General features: G+C 40.2%; 2 protein-coding genes across 3 annotated transcripts in view; one reads left to right on the top strand and one right to left on the bottom strand.

The window, feature by feature from the left end:
• Window positions 1–1631, bottom strand: part of ccser2a (coiled-coil serine-rich protein 2a) — a 55784-nt gene extending 54153 nt beyond the window's left edge. The window contains exon 1 of one of the 2 annotated variants that reach the window (XM_034682670.1): window positions 1063–1631. The gene's annotated coding sequence lies outside the window, so the exon portion shown is untranslated. The remainder of the gene's footprint in view (window positions 1–1062) is intronic. The other variant, XM_034682669.1, reaches the window with a different exon arrangement.
• A 2713-nt stretch (window positions 1632–4344) lies between these two features.
• LOC117811773 (SPARC-like protein 1) lies at window positions 4345–15115 on the top strand. The gene is made up of 9 exons (XM_034682241.1): window positions 4345–4817; window positions 5278–5376; window positions 6184–6256; window positions 6709–6820; window positions 7083–7201; window positions 7321–7475; window positions 9808–9920; window positions 11549–11643; window positions 14182–15115. The coding sequence occupies exons 2-9, from the start codon at window positions 5314–5316 to the stop codon at window positions 14235–14237; spliced, it is 786 nt and encodes a 261-aa protein (XP_034538132.1). The 5' UTR covers window positions 4345–4817; window positions 5278–5313; the 3' UTR covers window positions 14238–15115.
• The last annotated feature ends 1525 nt before the right edge of the window (window positions 15116–16640 follow it).

The raw sequence follows: 16640 nt of genomic DNA, 5'->3' as shown, positions 1-16640 counted from the left end.
AATGTGTACTGGCGTGTTGATCTGGCCATGCATGTTTATCACTGTCTGGGCTCTAATAGATCAGAGGCCATAATGGGGCCAGCATGCACACACACAGTTGTGAAACATGACTGACAGCAACTTCAGCTGAGGTATAAAAATATGAATATGTGATACTGCACAGCATGGTATAAAAACCTTGGTTAAATTTGAACTGCACTTCCAAGAGGAGCAGGAGGGTGTGCGTGACATCTTTAGTTACCATTTAATCCTTTCATGGGCATGACCGAAGACATGTTTCTTCAGAGTGACCTAAACTACACCGGGTCCTGTCATGTTGACTGTAAAGCAATATACAGCAGGACTGTGACATAAAGAGACGCTTACATTGGAAGGATTACACCTGCTGTGGGCGGACAGGATACAGGAGAGCGAGACTGAACTAACTGGTGAATAAGGCCAGCTCAGTCCTGGACCCTGTGGAGGTGGTGGCTGACAGGAGAATATGGCCAAGCTGTCGTCTTTGATGAACATTTCTTTTCTAAATATATTCTTGATGAAATTCTTATAATGTACACATTTTTGTTTGCTGCTGTAGCTCCATGAATTTCCCCATTGTGGGACGAATAAAGGAGTATCTTATCTTATAAAGTATTAAATATCTATGATATTCATACAAATGTCAACAATGTATATTAATCACACATCTGTTATATAAGAAGAAGAAATGTTGTATACAGTTCATATTACATAAAGCCCTGGCCATCCTCATTCATGGTCCACTGACTTTTTCCAGTGCATCTTATGACTGTGGGGGGGGGGGGGGGGGGTTGATGTTGTGACGTCAGAAAACATGGCCTCACTTGGGAATCACTAAGCAGGGTATACTGACAACATCATAACACCTCTTTGAGATTGTTTTCTGCATCTGTACAGTTTTAAAACTATGCAGCAGCCATGCCCTCCATCAACACGTGACCAATAAGAAAATACAGACTCTGTGCTAACACATTTACATTCATGGTGCTGTCCTGTCACAGAAAAGCTCGTGTAGCCTGTTAAAAAAAAAAAGAATTTTCTTACCTGAATTATGCCTTTAAGTGCATTTTACAGCTTCAACGATGAGTCCAACAGACAGTCCACTTGTTCGTTGTCTTGTAGATGACAACATGTTGAAAGTAAAGCGACCAAGTAGAAGTACTCTTTTACTTTCCGTTCAACAGTCTTGAACACTCAGATTCATTCATTCATTAACATAAAAGTACTAAACAAAGCTCTACACTTGATGACGTATCAATTATGATGAGTCCTGTAGACTTAAGGCGACTGGAAATCACCTACTCACGCACCAGAGGTGGGAGTTTCTCGTATTGTCGCGCATTAAACGTAAAAAAATACACCGAAGCAACCGAATCACTGCCGTTATATTTTTACACCGTCACGGTGTCAACACCAACACCGACCAACTGACGGTCCCGAGCGAACTAACTCAAAAACAGATCCATGCAGACACAGGAGAACCGAAACAAGAATTCAACCATATAATGGTTTTCAATAAGCTCACACGGAACAGTTCCCAGTACTGTGGTACAGCCACACGGTTACAGGCTGACTTCCCACAGCAGTTTATCATTCCTACATCGTCCTCTCGCTTCCAGCTGGGCGGAGCGACTACATGTCACCTGGGTCTCAAAGGGTGACACTGCATACGACTCAAAGTGCTTCTGTGCAGGGTTTCTTTACTCTTTTATGATTGTGTTTAAGTATTTATCAAGAATTAGACTACTTTTTCGGAAAGAAGCAATATTTTCAAGTCACTGCTTGGTTCAGAGTGGTTCACTGACTGAAAACTAGCTTTAAAAACTACATGATCCTCCCCGGTTGCCTGCTGGTCACTGATATGACGTCGGATTGTGATGAGCGTGCTGTGTTACAGTCTATGGTTGTGCTGTGGTATTCTGCGCAGGCGACAGTGCTTATTAGAAAACACGAGTTGATCTTATTACCTTATGGCTAGTGATGGACAAAGTACACACCTTCATTACTTAAGTCAAAGTATAGATCCTCCTTCACAATAAATAAATGCAGTCAAGAATACATAGAAGTACATTCTGTTACATTATGTTTATTTAGAAACTATTATTTTAAATCTCTAAAAACTATACCATGGAATTAAAAACAGAAACTAAGTTACTCCAAGCACAGACAACTTAGTTTGAAATGTTCATCTGGAATGAAACAAATGTTACGTAGCTCAACACGCTTTCTCAGGTTGGACTGTGAATGTTTGTATGTTTGGGCAGAGTGGGAAACAGAGAGAACATTTCAAACGATACGTATCATTCTTCATTTCAAAAAGCTCTAACACTGGCTGAAGATATGACCATGGGTGCTCAGGTAGATAATTATAGCCATCATTACCACCTCTACATGAACTGCCTGATCTGAGTGAAATTTGCTATGTTTGCTCCACGTTCAACCGTGGAGACACACGATATACAGGTACGACTAAACCACTGAGACAAACAGAACTACACAAACACATTTTACTGTCTCAGGGATCAGATTTCAGAAAAGAGATGGAAATTCATGAGCTGACTTCAAAGCAAAAGTAGTGAGTAACTAGAGCATTGATAGAAATGTAGTGGAGTAAAAAGTAATAAGTTCCCCCAAAAAATAATACTCAAGTAAAGTACAGATACTCAAAAAATGTACAGTACTCAAGTAAATTTACTCTGCTACTTTCCACCACTGCTTATGGCTAAGAGAAAATAATACCTCAGTGGAATAAGGTAACAATAAGTGAAAATAAAAATTAGGCTACTTAAAAGACAAAAGTGCCTCTTCTTGTGACTAATGTATCGCAAAACAAATGTAAGGCAATATCATGAGCATATAGGAGTTGGTTTAATGAGAGAAAATTTAAGTACTGTCAACTTAAACTTTCAGATAAATGCAGTAAAGTAACATTAAAGGTTAATATTTCCATCTTAAACGTTATTACAATAAAAAGTGTGGCTTGAGAAGAAAAGTGCATTCCCAAATACATAACAAATTAATAAACTGATAACAAAAGGTCTGCCAGGTTGTGAAAAAAACCCTGAACCACAGTCAAGCTGCCTCTATGCTCCAATAAACAGCCAGAGGCAGTTATCACTAAAGATTATTTTAAAGATTTATAACTTGCCTTTAGACAATATAATAAAGGGGATTTAATAATGTTTAAAAGGTTATTAGTTGCAACCTTTGAGCTGACCATTTGGCCACTTTGAGCATCATAGCTCTCCAAAGCAAGCTGTTGTGTTGTGTGTGTGTTGTGTACAATTCTTTTTACAATATGCTTAGGATACTTTATAATTCAGGATAATTTTAAGACATGATCATACAATAGAAGATGTTGTTGAAGGATAATGGTATACCAGTAGTTTTTATTCCAGAATCATTGGCTACTTAGTTTGTGTAACTCCTGGTTTTATGATGTGATAAGGTCTGAAAAGCTATATTGATCTCTTATTTGATTGTTTTTTTAACCTGTAAATAGACTGAGAGAGGTTAATGACACAGGTTGTCAAGTCAAGTCAAGCGAAAAGAAAGCAGGACCTGCCTTAAGGCTGCTACTTTTTCTGATGAAGTGATATGGAGTTGTGTGTTGCTAAACAAATGCGTATAGCACAAACCATCCAACATGCACTGACTATGGGTCTTTAAAGGACCCTGAGGCACTATGGAGCAGTTGCTTGTTCTGCACAGTCTGCAATCCATCCTTGAATATGTTACCCTAAATAACAATAAACACAGAGCACAGATTCAAAACATACGTTTTCAAGGATATATTTATTTCATTATTTTGAAACTTTTATTTATTCATGTGTTTTGCTTTTTTGCTTTGTGTTTTCTTTCCCCTTCCCTTACCTTAAAATTTAATGTTTCTTCCGTACCACCAGAGGAGCTTACTCAGGAAAATTGTTAAAACGGTTTCATTAAATATTTCACGAAGGAACTGAGTCAAAAAGCCAAAATTAAAACAAAGTGTGTTCACCCAGTTAGGGCCAGCCTTCAAGAAGGATGTACAACAACAGACTGACCAGCATCTTGATTGATTTGAAATACATTCTCATACACTTTGTGAGATACATCTGTCTTAGTGCCAGTGAAACTGTTGTTGACTATCATCACCACCAGAGGGCAGCCTTTTCCCTGTTATTGCGTTTGATAGATCATATTTTAGGAGGTATTTCTTCTACACACATTCACTCTTTTTCAGTTTGTATTTGCAGTAAGAGAGAGAGAGAGAGAGAGAGAGAGAGAGAGAGAGAGAGAGAGAGATGAATGTAACAGCGAGAAGAAATGTGACCATATGGTTTCACTGGCTCATAAATCTTTCTGTGGATCTGGGCCAACTTCAATGAAAACCATTCTCTTCCCCCAAAACTCATCCTCTCCCTCCCTCCTTTAACATCTCTCCCTCAGTACTTCTCCCATACTTCTGTCCCAAATTCATCATCTCAGCAACACTCAACAACTCACTGTTATTGTATCTCTGAGTTCAGGTACCTGTGCTCTCCTGCAATCTACAAGTAGCTAATGTGAAGGAAAGAAAGTGATGCAGACAGACAGACAGGGGAAAGCAGAGAGGAGGGGTTAGATTAGGGAAGAATGTAAAAATAGATGGATCAAATAAAAAGATAAAGTAAAGACTGCTGGAGAGGGCTGTAAGAAGAGTACACCCTCACAGGCGCCGGTGAGACTGGAAAAGAAAGGTATCTCGCAACAAGGAGAAGACAGACAACTCTAACAGGGGAATTAAGCAACAGAGGAAAGCAGTGACAGAGACCCTGGTAAGATGTTTTTTTTTTTTCCCAGCAGCTATGGGGATAGACAATGTTAGACTATAATAACTTCCTCAGCTAGTAGCTGAATATCCTTTCAGTGAAATTCAAACCTCTATTTCCTCTGTGATGGAGAATTATTCTTTCCTGGGACTCAATGAGATGCATTGTTTCCGACTACATTATGGGAATGACTGGAAATAGGGTCTGCAAATGACACCACAGAAAACAGAAGGCGGAAATGCTTCTGTTAACAAAGAATGCACTGGGTAAAATTACCCTTCGGCACATTTTATTTTCAAGATTTAGCTTAACTTATTCCAGGATGTGTGTAAACAAAGGGATGGTAATGTTGGATTTAGCAGCATATGTGTATGATTATGCTTTTGTAGTCTCATGGTATGTTCCCAAATGAAATAAACACAGTTTGCAGGATCAGAGTGAATCGGTCTACGCTTCCCTCTTGCAGGATTTTTTTATATATAGCCTCCTGGATGTTTCAACCATGAACATGAGTTTGACCTTTGAGCTGATTCTGTTTCTGAGTCTTTACGTTTGGGCAGCCATGGTAAGTCCAACTTTTTTTCTGGCTTTTGCCTTGATTTGATTACCAACAGATTTAAACTCATTTTAGAATAATAGTGATAGGAAACACATTGAAAAACACTTTCTAGATATGCACAAATCTTCATTATTGTAAACAAGCCAAGGGTTTTTCATGACCAAAGTTGCAACTATACATAAAACACATATTTTGTAGAATACTCTACACAGTTTTCCCTCATGTGTTTGCTGTTAGTCATTGAGATTGTTTTGCATTAAGTGTTAACCCAGCAATTCCTGAACTATGGAAACATAGCTTATTATGGGTCAGTACTGCACCTGTTTCCCATCTGATCTTGGAGGTCTTTGAGGGCAGATGTGGATCTGGCGCAAACTACAAAGTTCCTAGAAATATAAGTTTTGAAATTGGAGTGCCTGAAAGGAGATGGATGTTAAATACCGTAGAACGCATGCCATTTTCATCTTATTCCATATGTAATGTTTTTATCATTATAGACATTAAACAGACTTGTAGTTTATATTCTTGATTGTTTAGATTGGGGGCCTGACATAAGTCTCTTCATCTGTGATGCATCACACTGATTGCTGTCATGTGTAGACACATCATGATCCAAAGTATAAGACAAGGGTTTAAAATGACGGACAAGTTTATACCTGAGTTTGGTGCATGCCTTTGGAATGACATGAAAAGAAAAGCATATGATCATTTTCATTCTCTCAGCCCTGCCAAGAAAATACTCAGAGAACTGTGTGTGTGTGTGTGTGTGTGTGTGTGTGTGTGTGTGTGTGTGTGTGTGTGTGTGTGTGTAAGGGAGGCAGAGCTCAGCGCAAACAGCGACAAGCTGAGGAGAGCTTGAAACCATACATTGGCAGGGTGGATCCAGGTATGATTTTAATGTAAAGAAGAGGCATGCCAACTTCTGACTGCATGCCTGTTATATATCTTTTATAGATGAAGCAGGTTTTATCTAAGAGTATTTAATGTCTCTCCAAAGCCCAATGGGTGGGGAAAATGACACATGAGCAGTAGCTAAAACATGTCAGCAGGTACGTTAGGGAGTACGTGGACATTTGAAGGTGATGTATTTGAAGCAGGAACATCGGGCGAGTGTAAGAATGTGTGTTACTTTGACAAGGACCAAAGTTTGACATCTGGTTCAGAGCATCTCTAAAAGGACCTAAGGACCTAAAGGATCTGCTGCTAACACCTTGGTACCAGATACCACATAATACCTTTAAAGGACTGGCGGAATCCATGTAATGTTAGCTCAGGGCTATTTTAGTAAAACTAGGGATGAGAGAAATTATGTTGTAAGATTGATTCTGGATGTTTCAGAAAAGCTTTGCGAGCTACTGAAATGCCACAGTCCAGTGGGATCTTGGTGCCAGGTTGTTCTGGAAAATGGAGTCCTCATCCCAAAGTGTGTCTGTCCTCAGTCCTGTTCATGGTAAAAAAATAAAATAAAATAAATTAATAAATTAAGCATATGGCATGTAAACCAAGTACATGAGATTTTGGACATTCACTGTTTCTGACCAGGAAATGTGCATAAATGTACTTTTTGAAAGCTGATATCTTTGTTTGTTTTTAATACAATAAAAATGTGTAAATACTTGTATAAAATCATTTCAAGTACAGGAGTTTATACAGCTGTGTACAGTGTGTGATCTATCCTCTCTTTCTGTATGGGCACTGGCTCGTGCATTCAGGCAGAGGGCACCAGTGTGCAGCGTTCTGGGAAAAACCTATGGGAATGAGTGTTTGCTGCATAAAGAAGCCTGCAGAAAGAGACATCGAATCGGACTGGCACACTCAGGACCCTGTCTGGGTAAACATACATACACACACACATACACACACACACACACCACACAGCAATGGATATTACAAAGTATTTTCACTGAGCAGTTCAGCTTGCCAAAAAGCTCTGTTATCCCTTTTGATAAGTCCCAAGGGCTAAATGCACTGAAGAGGAGTTCAGCCAGTTTCCATATCGTCTCCTCGACTGGTTTCTACTCTTGAGTCGTATGGGGGAATCTTACGCACCTGCTCCCCCACCCCAGAGCTGCCTCAGCCACGCCCAGAGGACTCAACTGGCACAGGTAGCTACCACTTCACGCTTCAAGTGAGCTCAAGCAGCAGACCAACTGAGACTGCAGTCAAAAAGAGATGATGATTTAAGCCTTGTGAACATTATTCTAATCTAGGATGACCTCAGCTTATAACGTCATGAATGAAACCCATATCTATAACAAAGTGTCAGTTAAAAAAAAAGACTTTAGCCAAAAGAAAAACACACAAGAAGATCACTTTCCATCTCTGCGTAATCTTACACTGAACACATAAAAGTTGTTTTTGATACCGGACACCATCATCGTGCTAGCATACAAACTGCTCTGCATGGACTGTCTGGAGAGAAATCGATATTAACAACCTTCTGTAAGTGGCAAGTTCTTATGTTGCTTGTGGTGTGGTCATCCACAAAATGAGACAGTGGCTCTCAAGAACACCATGTATAAATAGGAGCTGGTCAATAATCACTGAATTATTCAATAAGATGGTGAATGGAGGGATAACTTAATATGCTGCTGCCACCCACCTTGACCTCCTCACCTCAAATGAATTAAAAGGAAACTCATGCATTATTTTGGTGCTATGAAACACAATATAGCCTACAGTGTTTTTAATAAAACACTTCTTTTGGTACTTCAAACATCTAAAACACTACTAGTACTATGTAACAGATATTATCTTTGAATAATGTTAGCAATAGCATGAAAAAACATGAACTTCTTCAAACACAGAGATAGCTGCTAACGTTAGCATGCTAACTTTCTCATGATGACGGTGCTAATACTTGTTGAGCAGCTTTATCATTTACCATCAACATCTTACTTTAACACCTAAGCATGCTAACATTTGTTTATTAGCACCACTGACTGGATATAAGAACAGACATCTTTATCCCCCTCAGTGTTTCCAACTTTGCGACTTTGTCTCTATATTTAGCGAGTTTTCAGACCCCTCTAGCGACTCTTTTTCTAAGAAGCGACTAGCAACAAATCTAGCAACTTTTTCTGGTGTTAATGGAGACTTTTGGAGACTGACGTGAAAGCATGTATCGTTCTTTCTCTTCTCAACGAACAGTGGATGCTGCTGTGAGTCCCTCCTAGCTGCATTCAGAGCAGGAGGCGTTCATCCCTCAGCATCCAGACTGCAAATGTACCACGCATGTATGAAGACACAGCTGGCTGATCCCAACTACTGTCTCTTTTTGGTCCATTTAGATATTTAATGTAGATTGTATACAATAAAAATGTAGAAAATGTTATGGTTGAAAATTTTCACGTTTTACTTTGATTTGTTGTAGGCTCCTAAGTGTAGTTATAAACATATTTAGAGTGTTTTTTAACATCTTTTTGTCTCTCCCTCAACTTCACACCTCTCCAAAAGCGTCCATTATAATTTCCATTATGCAAATTAAGTGATGACACCATTTAGCGACTTATAGCGACTTTTAGGACAGCCAATAGCTACTTTCCTCACTGAGGAGTTGGCAACACTGACCCCCCTTGTGGCACAAGATTGCAGCCAACACACCCCCTGTGACAGGCACTGCAATGTTGCAATGGTGAAGTTGTTTGGAGCCAAAATCTGTTCCTTAGGGACTGGCCAGTGGAGCGGTGATATTGATGTCCTGCCCTTTCTGCTAACCAAAATATACCTTAGACAGACAGATGAAATCAAAGATCCCTCAGGTGGGCACGGTCTAAATTGTACCAGCCTTTAGCGCTGGTTTGAAGCAGAGACTCGCCGCTGCTGTACACTGCTAATACAGTGCACACAGTGCCAGTAATCAACAGAGCTGTCAATCATGGGATTACATCCTTTTTATCACATCAAGTAACTGTTTAGAATTAAACGTATCAGGGAAAAAAAGCATGTGAAAAAATATCAGTGTGATAAAAAGTAACTGCAAAGACAGACACCATGTTTGAGGAAAGTTATAAGATGTGTATTTTGAACCATGTCCCACATGTTAACCAGGTTGCCGCATGGTTTATAAACTGAGATGTTTTGGCTTCAGTTTTGGGGAGCTATCACATTGTCTATCAGTTTTATACAGTTTGCAGTATTGATAGAACTAAACACAAGGTACAGCCAAGGCTGATGGTAACATTAGAGATCTAAAATATGTGGCCCAAAATTTGCAGAACAAGGAGTCGGACTTGAGAATTTAGCCTCCAAATACCTTACATTTAAAAGTAATAAAGGTCATAACTGTCATTGAGATAATTAGTTTTGGATTGCAACAGTGAATAACAGTGCATGCTAAATGAATGTTTTGGGATGAAAAACTTGAACAAAAGAGACAATGCTGAAAACAGTTGTTTCTTAAACTTAAACTTTATCTCTCTTTCTCTCTGTCCTTAGCAAAGATTTACTCTACTGGACAAGAACAAGGATGGCAATTTGAGCCGTCGGGACCTGAGGAAGCTGGGTTACAAAAGGATGCCTCTGGAGCACTGTGCTGCACAGTTCTTTCAGTGAGTAGCACCCTCAGTTGCTAATGCTATGGGTTAGCAGGCTATTCTGGGAATTTAAGCTATAGAAAACAGCAACAAACTTTACCTGAGTTGACACCAACACTAAGGAATTCAGACATTGGTTACCAAAGTAGCTTTCATATACATACCAAATGGTGACCCTGGATTTGTTTTTAGATTTGCATGTACAGTATTTTCATAAACCTATATAGCATAAAAGGAAAAAGCCTCTCTAGCTTCATGTCATATTGGATGAATAGGTTAATTCACACTTACCACAATCCAACTCAGAAACCATTTGGCTTTCATCATAAGTTTATTTAGCCCTGGCAAGAGGACTGCCAATAACTTATGGTTTCTGAAATTGCAAATGAGTGTCCAGTTAAAGGAGAGCTAATTGCTGGTCCAACACTTGTTCCAGGCACTGTTTAAGAAGATAAAGGAACTTAAATAATCTAAGAGATGTTTACCTGTATGTCTAGATTTTTTAACACATAGCACTCACAGTCAGTTTCAAATTAATCTCAAACGTGTCAGACGATGGCAGATGGCTTCTGACTGAGAACTGTTATATTTCTAGCATTTCCGCCAATACATTACGCTTCTTTTGCTCCCCACATGGGCAGTAATTCCTGCAAGCAGCTTAAGCCCAATTCTACTTGGACTTCAAATTAAAAATTAACTTTATAGTATACGAAAACAATATGATTGTGATACAAAATCTTGTTCCTGCATTCTGCAATCATATGTCAATATTTGTGTTGTAGAGATTAGCCATGAAGTGACCAAGTCCATTTTGTAAGCACTGCAGCTCACCATGCTCATATCACCATCACCTTATGCCACACATAGGGGCCCATAAGGTCAACCTTCTGTCTCATGTTATTTTTCAGCTAATTACTGAAACTCCAAGGGTTAAAAATGTCACTCCAAGGTTTGTTTCGCCTCCGCTCTGTGACCAAGTTGCACCTCCCACCATGCTGCTCTCTCTGCACGCCATCCATCCATTCACCCTCCATGCCAATACCCACTTCCTGTGTCCTCCTCCCCTCCGATCTCATGACCACACCATCTCTCCATCATCTTTCTCCTCCTCCATGTTGAAGCACCTCTCCTCCCCATCTGTGCTTCCTACTTAACCACAAATAGATGTACCCTCAGCCTCGCTCTCTGTCGATTCCTCCTTCATTTTCACTCTTGTCGCATTCTTTTATTCTTCCATTTCCCCCCTTTTTTTTTTTCTACCATCCATTTCCCCACCCAACCCCCCTTTTCCCCTGCCAGTCTGCAGTGACAGGTTTTGTGGGAGTAAGGCTGGCTGTGTCAAAGTCAAGCCATTCCCAGCAATGATAATGTTTATTACCCACTGTGCCTCCCGCTGCCCATGGATTAACACAAATTGAAGGAATACCCTTCAGAGATAACGCTGCAGGGTGAACTGAAAGACAGCTACTGTTATAGAGACCCAGTGCAGTAGTTAACATATATCTTAACACCATCTCTGTGTCCCCCCCATTCAAATCTGTTATATAGTTTTCACAAGGTTGTGAATGCATGTAACAAGTGCATGGGAAGATGAGTGGATGAATGTGTATCACCATTTCTTTTATGATGTGCTGTATTTACAGGTCATGTGACCATAACAGGAACAGGAAGGTGACCCTGCGGGAGTGGACAACCTGTCTGGTGGATCGTTCAGAGTCCTGGTTCTTCCATTTTATGTGTAAGTAACACACTTTGCACAATTTTGCTGTAATTCCAGATGACAGAGGTTAGTTCTAACATAGAGTTTTTAAGCCATTTTTTATTATCAAAAGAATTAACTTAAAGTACAACTACTTTATCTATTTAAAGAGCAAAGATTAACAGGACACCGTAAGATACAGATTCTTTGATAATCCTCCTTTGTCCTTCAAAGCCAAAAAAAAAGTCTTAAACATGACCCTTTTTCCTCCAAAAATAATTTCCTGATGATAATTACCTCATTCATTAAAGGGGCAATTAAGTATTACACACTCATAAAATTGATGAAGTAAAAGGATGGTAAAATAACCCAAATGATCAAAATAGCTGCAGTGCAGGCCAAGATATCCTGACTCTTACTAACATCAGGCTAATTAACCTTCATGTTATTTTTAAGGTTTCTTTTCACATGCTTTAAAAGGACCCTTTGAGTGATGACTGCACTGCTCTTCTCGCAGTATGAATCCCCGAGAGGAAATGACTCCAAGACACCTACCTGTCAGTCTTTACATTTTAGTCTACAAACTGACTAACAAGATGTGAAAATACAAGTTACGGAAATGCTGACATATTTTTTGACTAGACTTAAATGTAAAGGTCAACGTCTCAATGGTCAAAAAAGAAAGTATGAGTAATGTACAGACTTCCAAAGTCTCAGACATGAAGAAGGAGGAGAATAATTTATCTAGTGCACAGAAAGTGGAGAAGCAATACGTGGAGGCAGCAACAGCTGTGTTTTTGTTTCATTTTTTTAAACTTGTAGTGGTGAAACCCATTGGGCGACCAATTAACCTTGGGACGCGCAACCACCTCCGCTGCTTCATGTGTTGTCTTAAATTGTAGAGTCCTTTCAGCCAAACCAAAACTCTGCATGGTCTGTCTCTTAAATAGTATACCGCCATTTGACTTAAGTGAATGAATTTGACATAATGAGGTGGAAAAGTTGTTAATAAGTGACGCTGCCAGTCAGATCAGTACTGCGCGGCATCCCTCAATACTTTGCAGATGATTCACTGCACTATTAATGAGCAATGTTTCAGACACACACATTATAGACAATGACTCAATGATAGCTGGGTTTCATTACAACAGGAATGGGTGGAAGGGACTATTTCTTCTTCTACTATTTTTTTAGCACAAAGCTGGTATTTGTAGCATACATTTGATTAAAATGGATTTATTCTTTGTTTGCTGTTGGCCTAGCAGTCTAAGCGTGCGCCCCATGTTCTGTGGTCTTTGTTGCAGCGGTCACAGGTTCAACTCCTGGTCTCGACTATTTACTGCATGTCTTCCCCCACTCTCTACTCCCCACATTCCCTGTTTCTCTCTCAAGCATTCCTATCCAATAAAGGCAAAAATGTCCAGAAACATAACTTAAAAAAAAAGTGTTTGATGTATGTCCATGTTTGACGTCATCAGATCGCTTGATTATGTTTCCATGTGAACTATGAAATTTGAGTCTGTAATCAGAATGATTTTAATCAAGATGAAGAAAGAATGCACTTGTTACCATAGCCAATGCATAGGCAAGGCCAGGCAAGTTTATTTATAAAGCACCATTCATACATAGAGCAATTCAAAGTGTTTTACAGAGTTAAAGACAAAACCAGAACAGGAACAATCAACAAAAACATACAGCAAACACTTCAAACATTTACATTTTATATGGGGCCAGTTCTGTTTGATCTACTCTCTCTCTCTCTCTGTGTACTTATGTAACTTAACATACATAGTAAATAGTGTTGGGTCTTGTTATTTTTTTTAAATTAGGAGGGATTTCTATAAATATTAAGCCCCCTTCACTGCTCTGAAGTCCGTAACTTGCAGTCTTACTGTCCCGCCGGAGACAGAATCACAACTGATCTTGTCTTGCTCATTTTAACTCACTTTAAATTAAAATTTTAATGTAATTTTTTAATGTATTTCTAATTTTCCTTTTCTTTTCTGTTTTATCATATTAGTGATTTTAATTGTGTTCTTTTATGCCTGTCTGAATGTCTCCAATGCTTTTAATGTTTTAATGTAAAGCACATTGAGTTGCCCTCGTGTATGAAATGCGCTATACAAATAAAGCTGCCTCGCCTCGCCTTGCCTCGCCTTGCCTCGCCTTGCCTCGCCTTGCCTCGCCTTGCCTCGCCTTGCCTCGCCTCGCCTCGCCTCGCCTTGCCTTGCCTCGCCTCGCCTCGCCTCGCCTTGCCTTGACCGAAATGAACCCTGGAAAAGATTTCAGTGTTATAAATTTTGATGAAAATTTCAATTTTAAGGTCCCAGGTGTTTAAGTCTTCCAAATCTGGTATCAGTTTTGTTAATCTTCATGGTTGTTATTAGGTCCCTTTGATGTTTTAGACTTTTCTGTTGCTAACAATAATCAACAAGACACCTTTGAGAGTTTGAATTTTTGAAAGTATTTGTTCAGAACAGACCTTTAACAAGTCAATACAGCCTTCTTCATACCTTTGCCTCACTTCTATCCCAGGCAATTTCAAACCCTAATTGATTTTTTCCGTTTTATCCACAGCGATGAAAATGGGCTCCCGCAAGCTGTGTCCTACAATCAAAGAGAACAACCTCTGACTCCTGAAGGTCTTTAGTTCTTCACTCAACATGCTGCAGACAAGTTATCTGATTCAAAAGCTACAAGACAACATCTCTACTGCTCCCTCTTTCAATCTCCAATTGTAGTTCACTTTACATCCCAGTGTGTTATAAAGAGATCTATCACCTCATCAAACAGGACTCTGCTGGTAATCTGTGCACTCATGTGTGTACTTAAATGAGACAATAAATGTCTGGATGGACTGACCGCTACAGCGTTAATGACATTAGCTGACATTTGTACATTTGTGCTATAAAAGAGCAGAGACAATAGGCAACACTAAGAACCTAATTGCATGGCATGCTTTGAATGACCAATTAAAAAAGAGTGTAGACAGACAGGGTGATGTATACTGAATGACAATGGGAATTAAAAGACAAGGAGGAAAGAGACCCTGTGCATGGGATGACGTGACCAGGAAGAGACAAAGAGATCATAAAGAGGGGGGTGAAGGAGAAAAGAGGAGTAAAGTGTCATGATGCACTGGAGGAGAGCAAAGTGACTGAAAGGAAGAAGAGAGGAGTATAAAGTGTGTTTGTGGAAGATGGAGGGAAGGAGGTAATGCACTGTAAATGGGAGTTGAGAGTAATGGAGTAATGCATAAAAAATGGATCAGAAATGAGGGAAAGACTGAGAACGGAGAGTAAGAGGGGGGAAGGGATGGCTGGGAGGAATTGAGGAGAAGACTTAGTGCGAGAAAAATAAAAGGTTTTGATGCTGCGTAAGATTTCCTTTACATCCGACTCTACATTTTCAAGCAAGATGCAGAATATTTGAAACACTTACACTCTGCTGAGGTCAAAGAACTTAAATGCAAGCTTGCTGCCTTTCCCTATGTTTGCACCATCTATTATAAATGCTGCTACAAAAACTCTTGTTGAGTCTCGTTTGTTTGCCTCTGTTTTGCGTGTGATATGTGTGTGTATTTGCTGGTATAAGATCAATAAGAGGATGAGAGTGTGTAGCCTGGGGTGGCTTCTTTTGGTTTGACTGGTTTCTCTGGATTAATTAGCCTTGAATTTAGCATGCCTGAAGGACGAAGACGAGGAAGACACTGGGAAAAGAAGATGTAGAAAAAGGGGGGAGAGATTTCAGCCGTCAATACGAGATGCAGATTCAGGCAATTTGCTCTACATGTCATGCAAAAAAGAAAGTGCATAACCATAAAAGAAGATGTTCTCAATCTTGTGGACTCTCACTCAAACTTTTGATAAAGTCGACTGGTTCACTGGAGGGCTGTGCTGTGAAAAACAAGTCCAAACTAGGAGGAAAAGAAGGAAAAGAGACAGTGGGGAGCTTAGCTGAACTGTACTGTTGAAACTGTATTTGCTAATGATGAGTGACCTGTGGAACGGCAAGCTGTTAGTCCTGTCTCTTCTCAAGCTCTGAATCCAAAGTCCAACCCCCGTCTTCTTCCACCAACAAACATCTCTACACAATCGCTCCCTTTCTTCCCCAGAGATTGGTCACTTTTTTCAGGAAAAAAAATAAATATGAGCTGTTGGGGCCACCCCTGGAGGTCCAGCATTGCCTACACACCTCCTCCACCACCTCCTCCTTCCCTTGTGTGTCTTCACCCACCCCCTCGCCTGTGCTAATAGATTCCCTCTCATTACCTCTGGACCACCACCTTCCTTCCTTCCCTCCCCCCATCCAAACACAGAGTTGTAGATTGATCCACCTAATCCTGCTTTACCTTCCTGCACACACACACACACACACACACACACACACACACACACACACACACACACACACAAACACACACACACACACACACACACACACACACACACACACACACACACAGAAGCCCCAGTCACCTCCACTCCCACTCGTCCTCCTCTGTCACACCCACTTTGGATATCACAGGAGGGATGGAGATATCCATGTGCCACCCACCCTCACAACCATCTCTCTAACCTTGCTCTCTCCTCTTCTCCTCCTCCTTTGGGTGCTGATCAGTGATCTGATCTGTGATTGATTTCTCTTTTTTCTCTCTCTCTCTGCCTCTCTTATACATTTACACACACACATACACTTACACACATACTCCCAAGGGACTCTGACAGAAAAGGAGCAGATGGGCGGCTGTTGATGACATGTTGTTAAAAATAAAGATTCCTGTTAACCCGTTGTCAGCACCTCCCACCCTCTTGTTCCCCCATTTCATCCTATCTCTCTCCTCTCTGTCAATCTCTCCGTGGCTTTCTCTGGCTGTCAATCCCTCTTTGTCCCTTTGCTTTTACAACACAGTGCATGAAAGCTATTACTCCACACCAAAGCCAACTAACTGTGGCAGTGAAAGCACGCAGCCATAGACCCCCCGACCCGCAGAACATGATATTTAATACATGGTTGTCATAAAGACGCCCCCCCCT

Source organism: Notolabrus celidotus, chromosome 4, assembly GCF_009762535.1.
Source record: "Notolabrus celidotus isolate fNotCel1 chromosome 4, fNotCel1.pri, whole genome shotgun sequence".
Lineage (NCBI taxonomy): Eukaryota > Metazoa > Chordata > Actinopteri > Labriformes > Labridae > Notolabrus > Notolabrus celidotus.
This window is presented reverse-complemented; position numbering and strand designations above follow the sequence as displayed.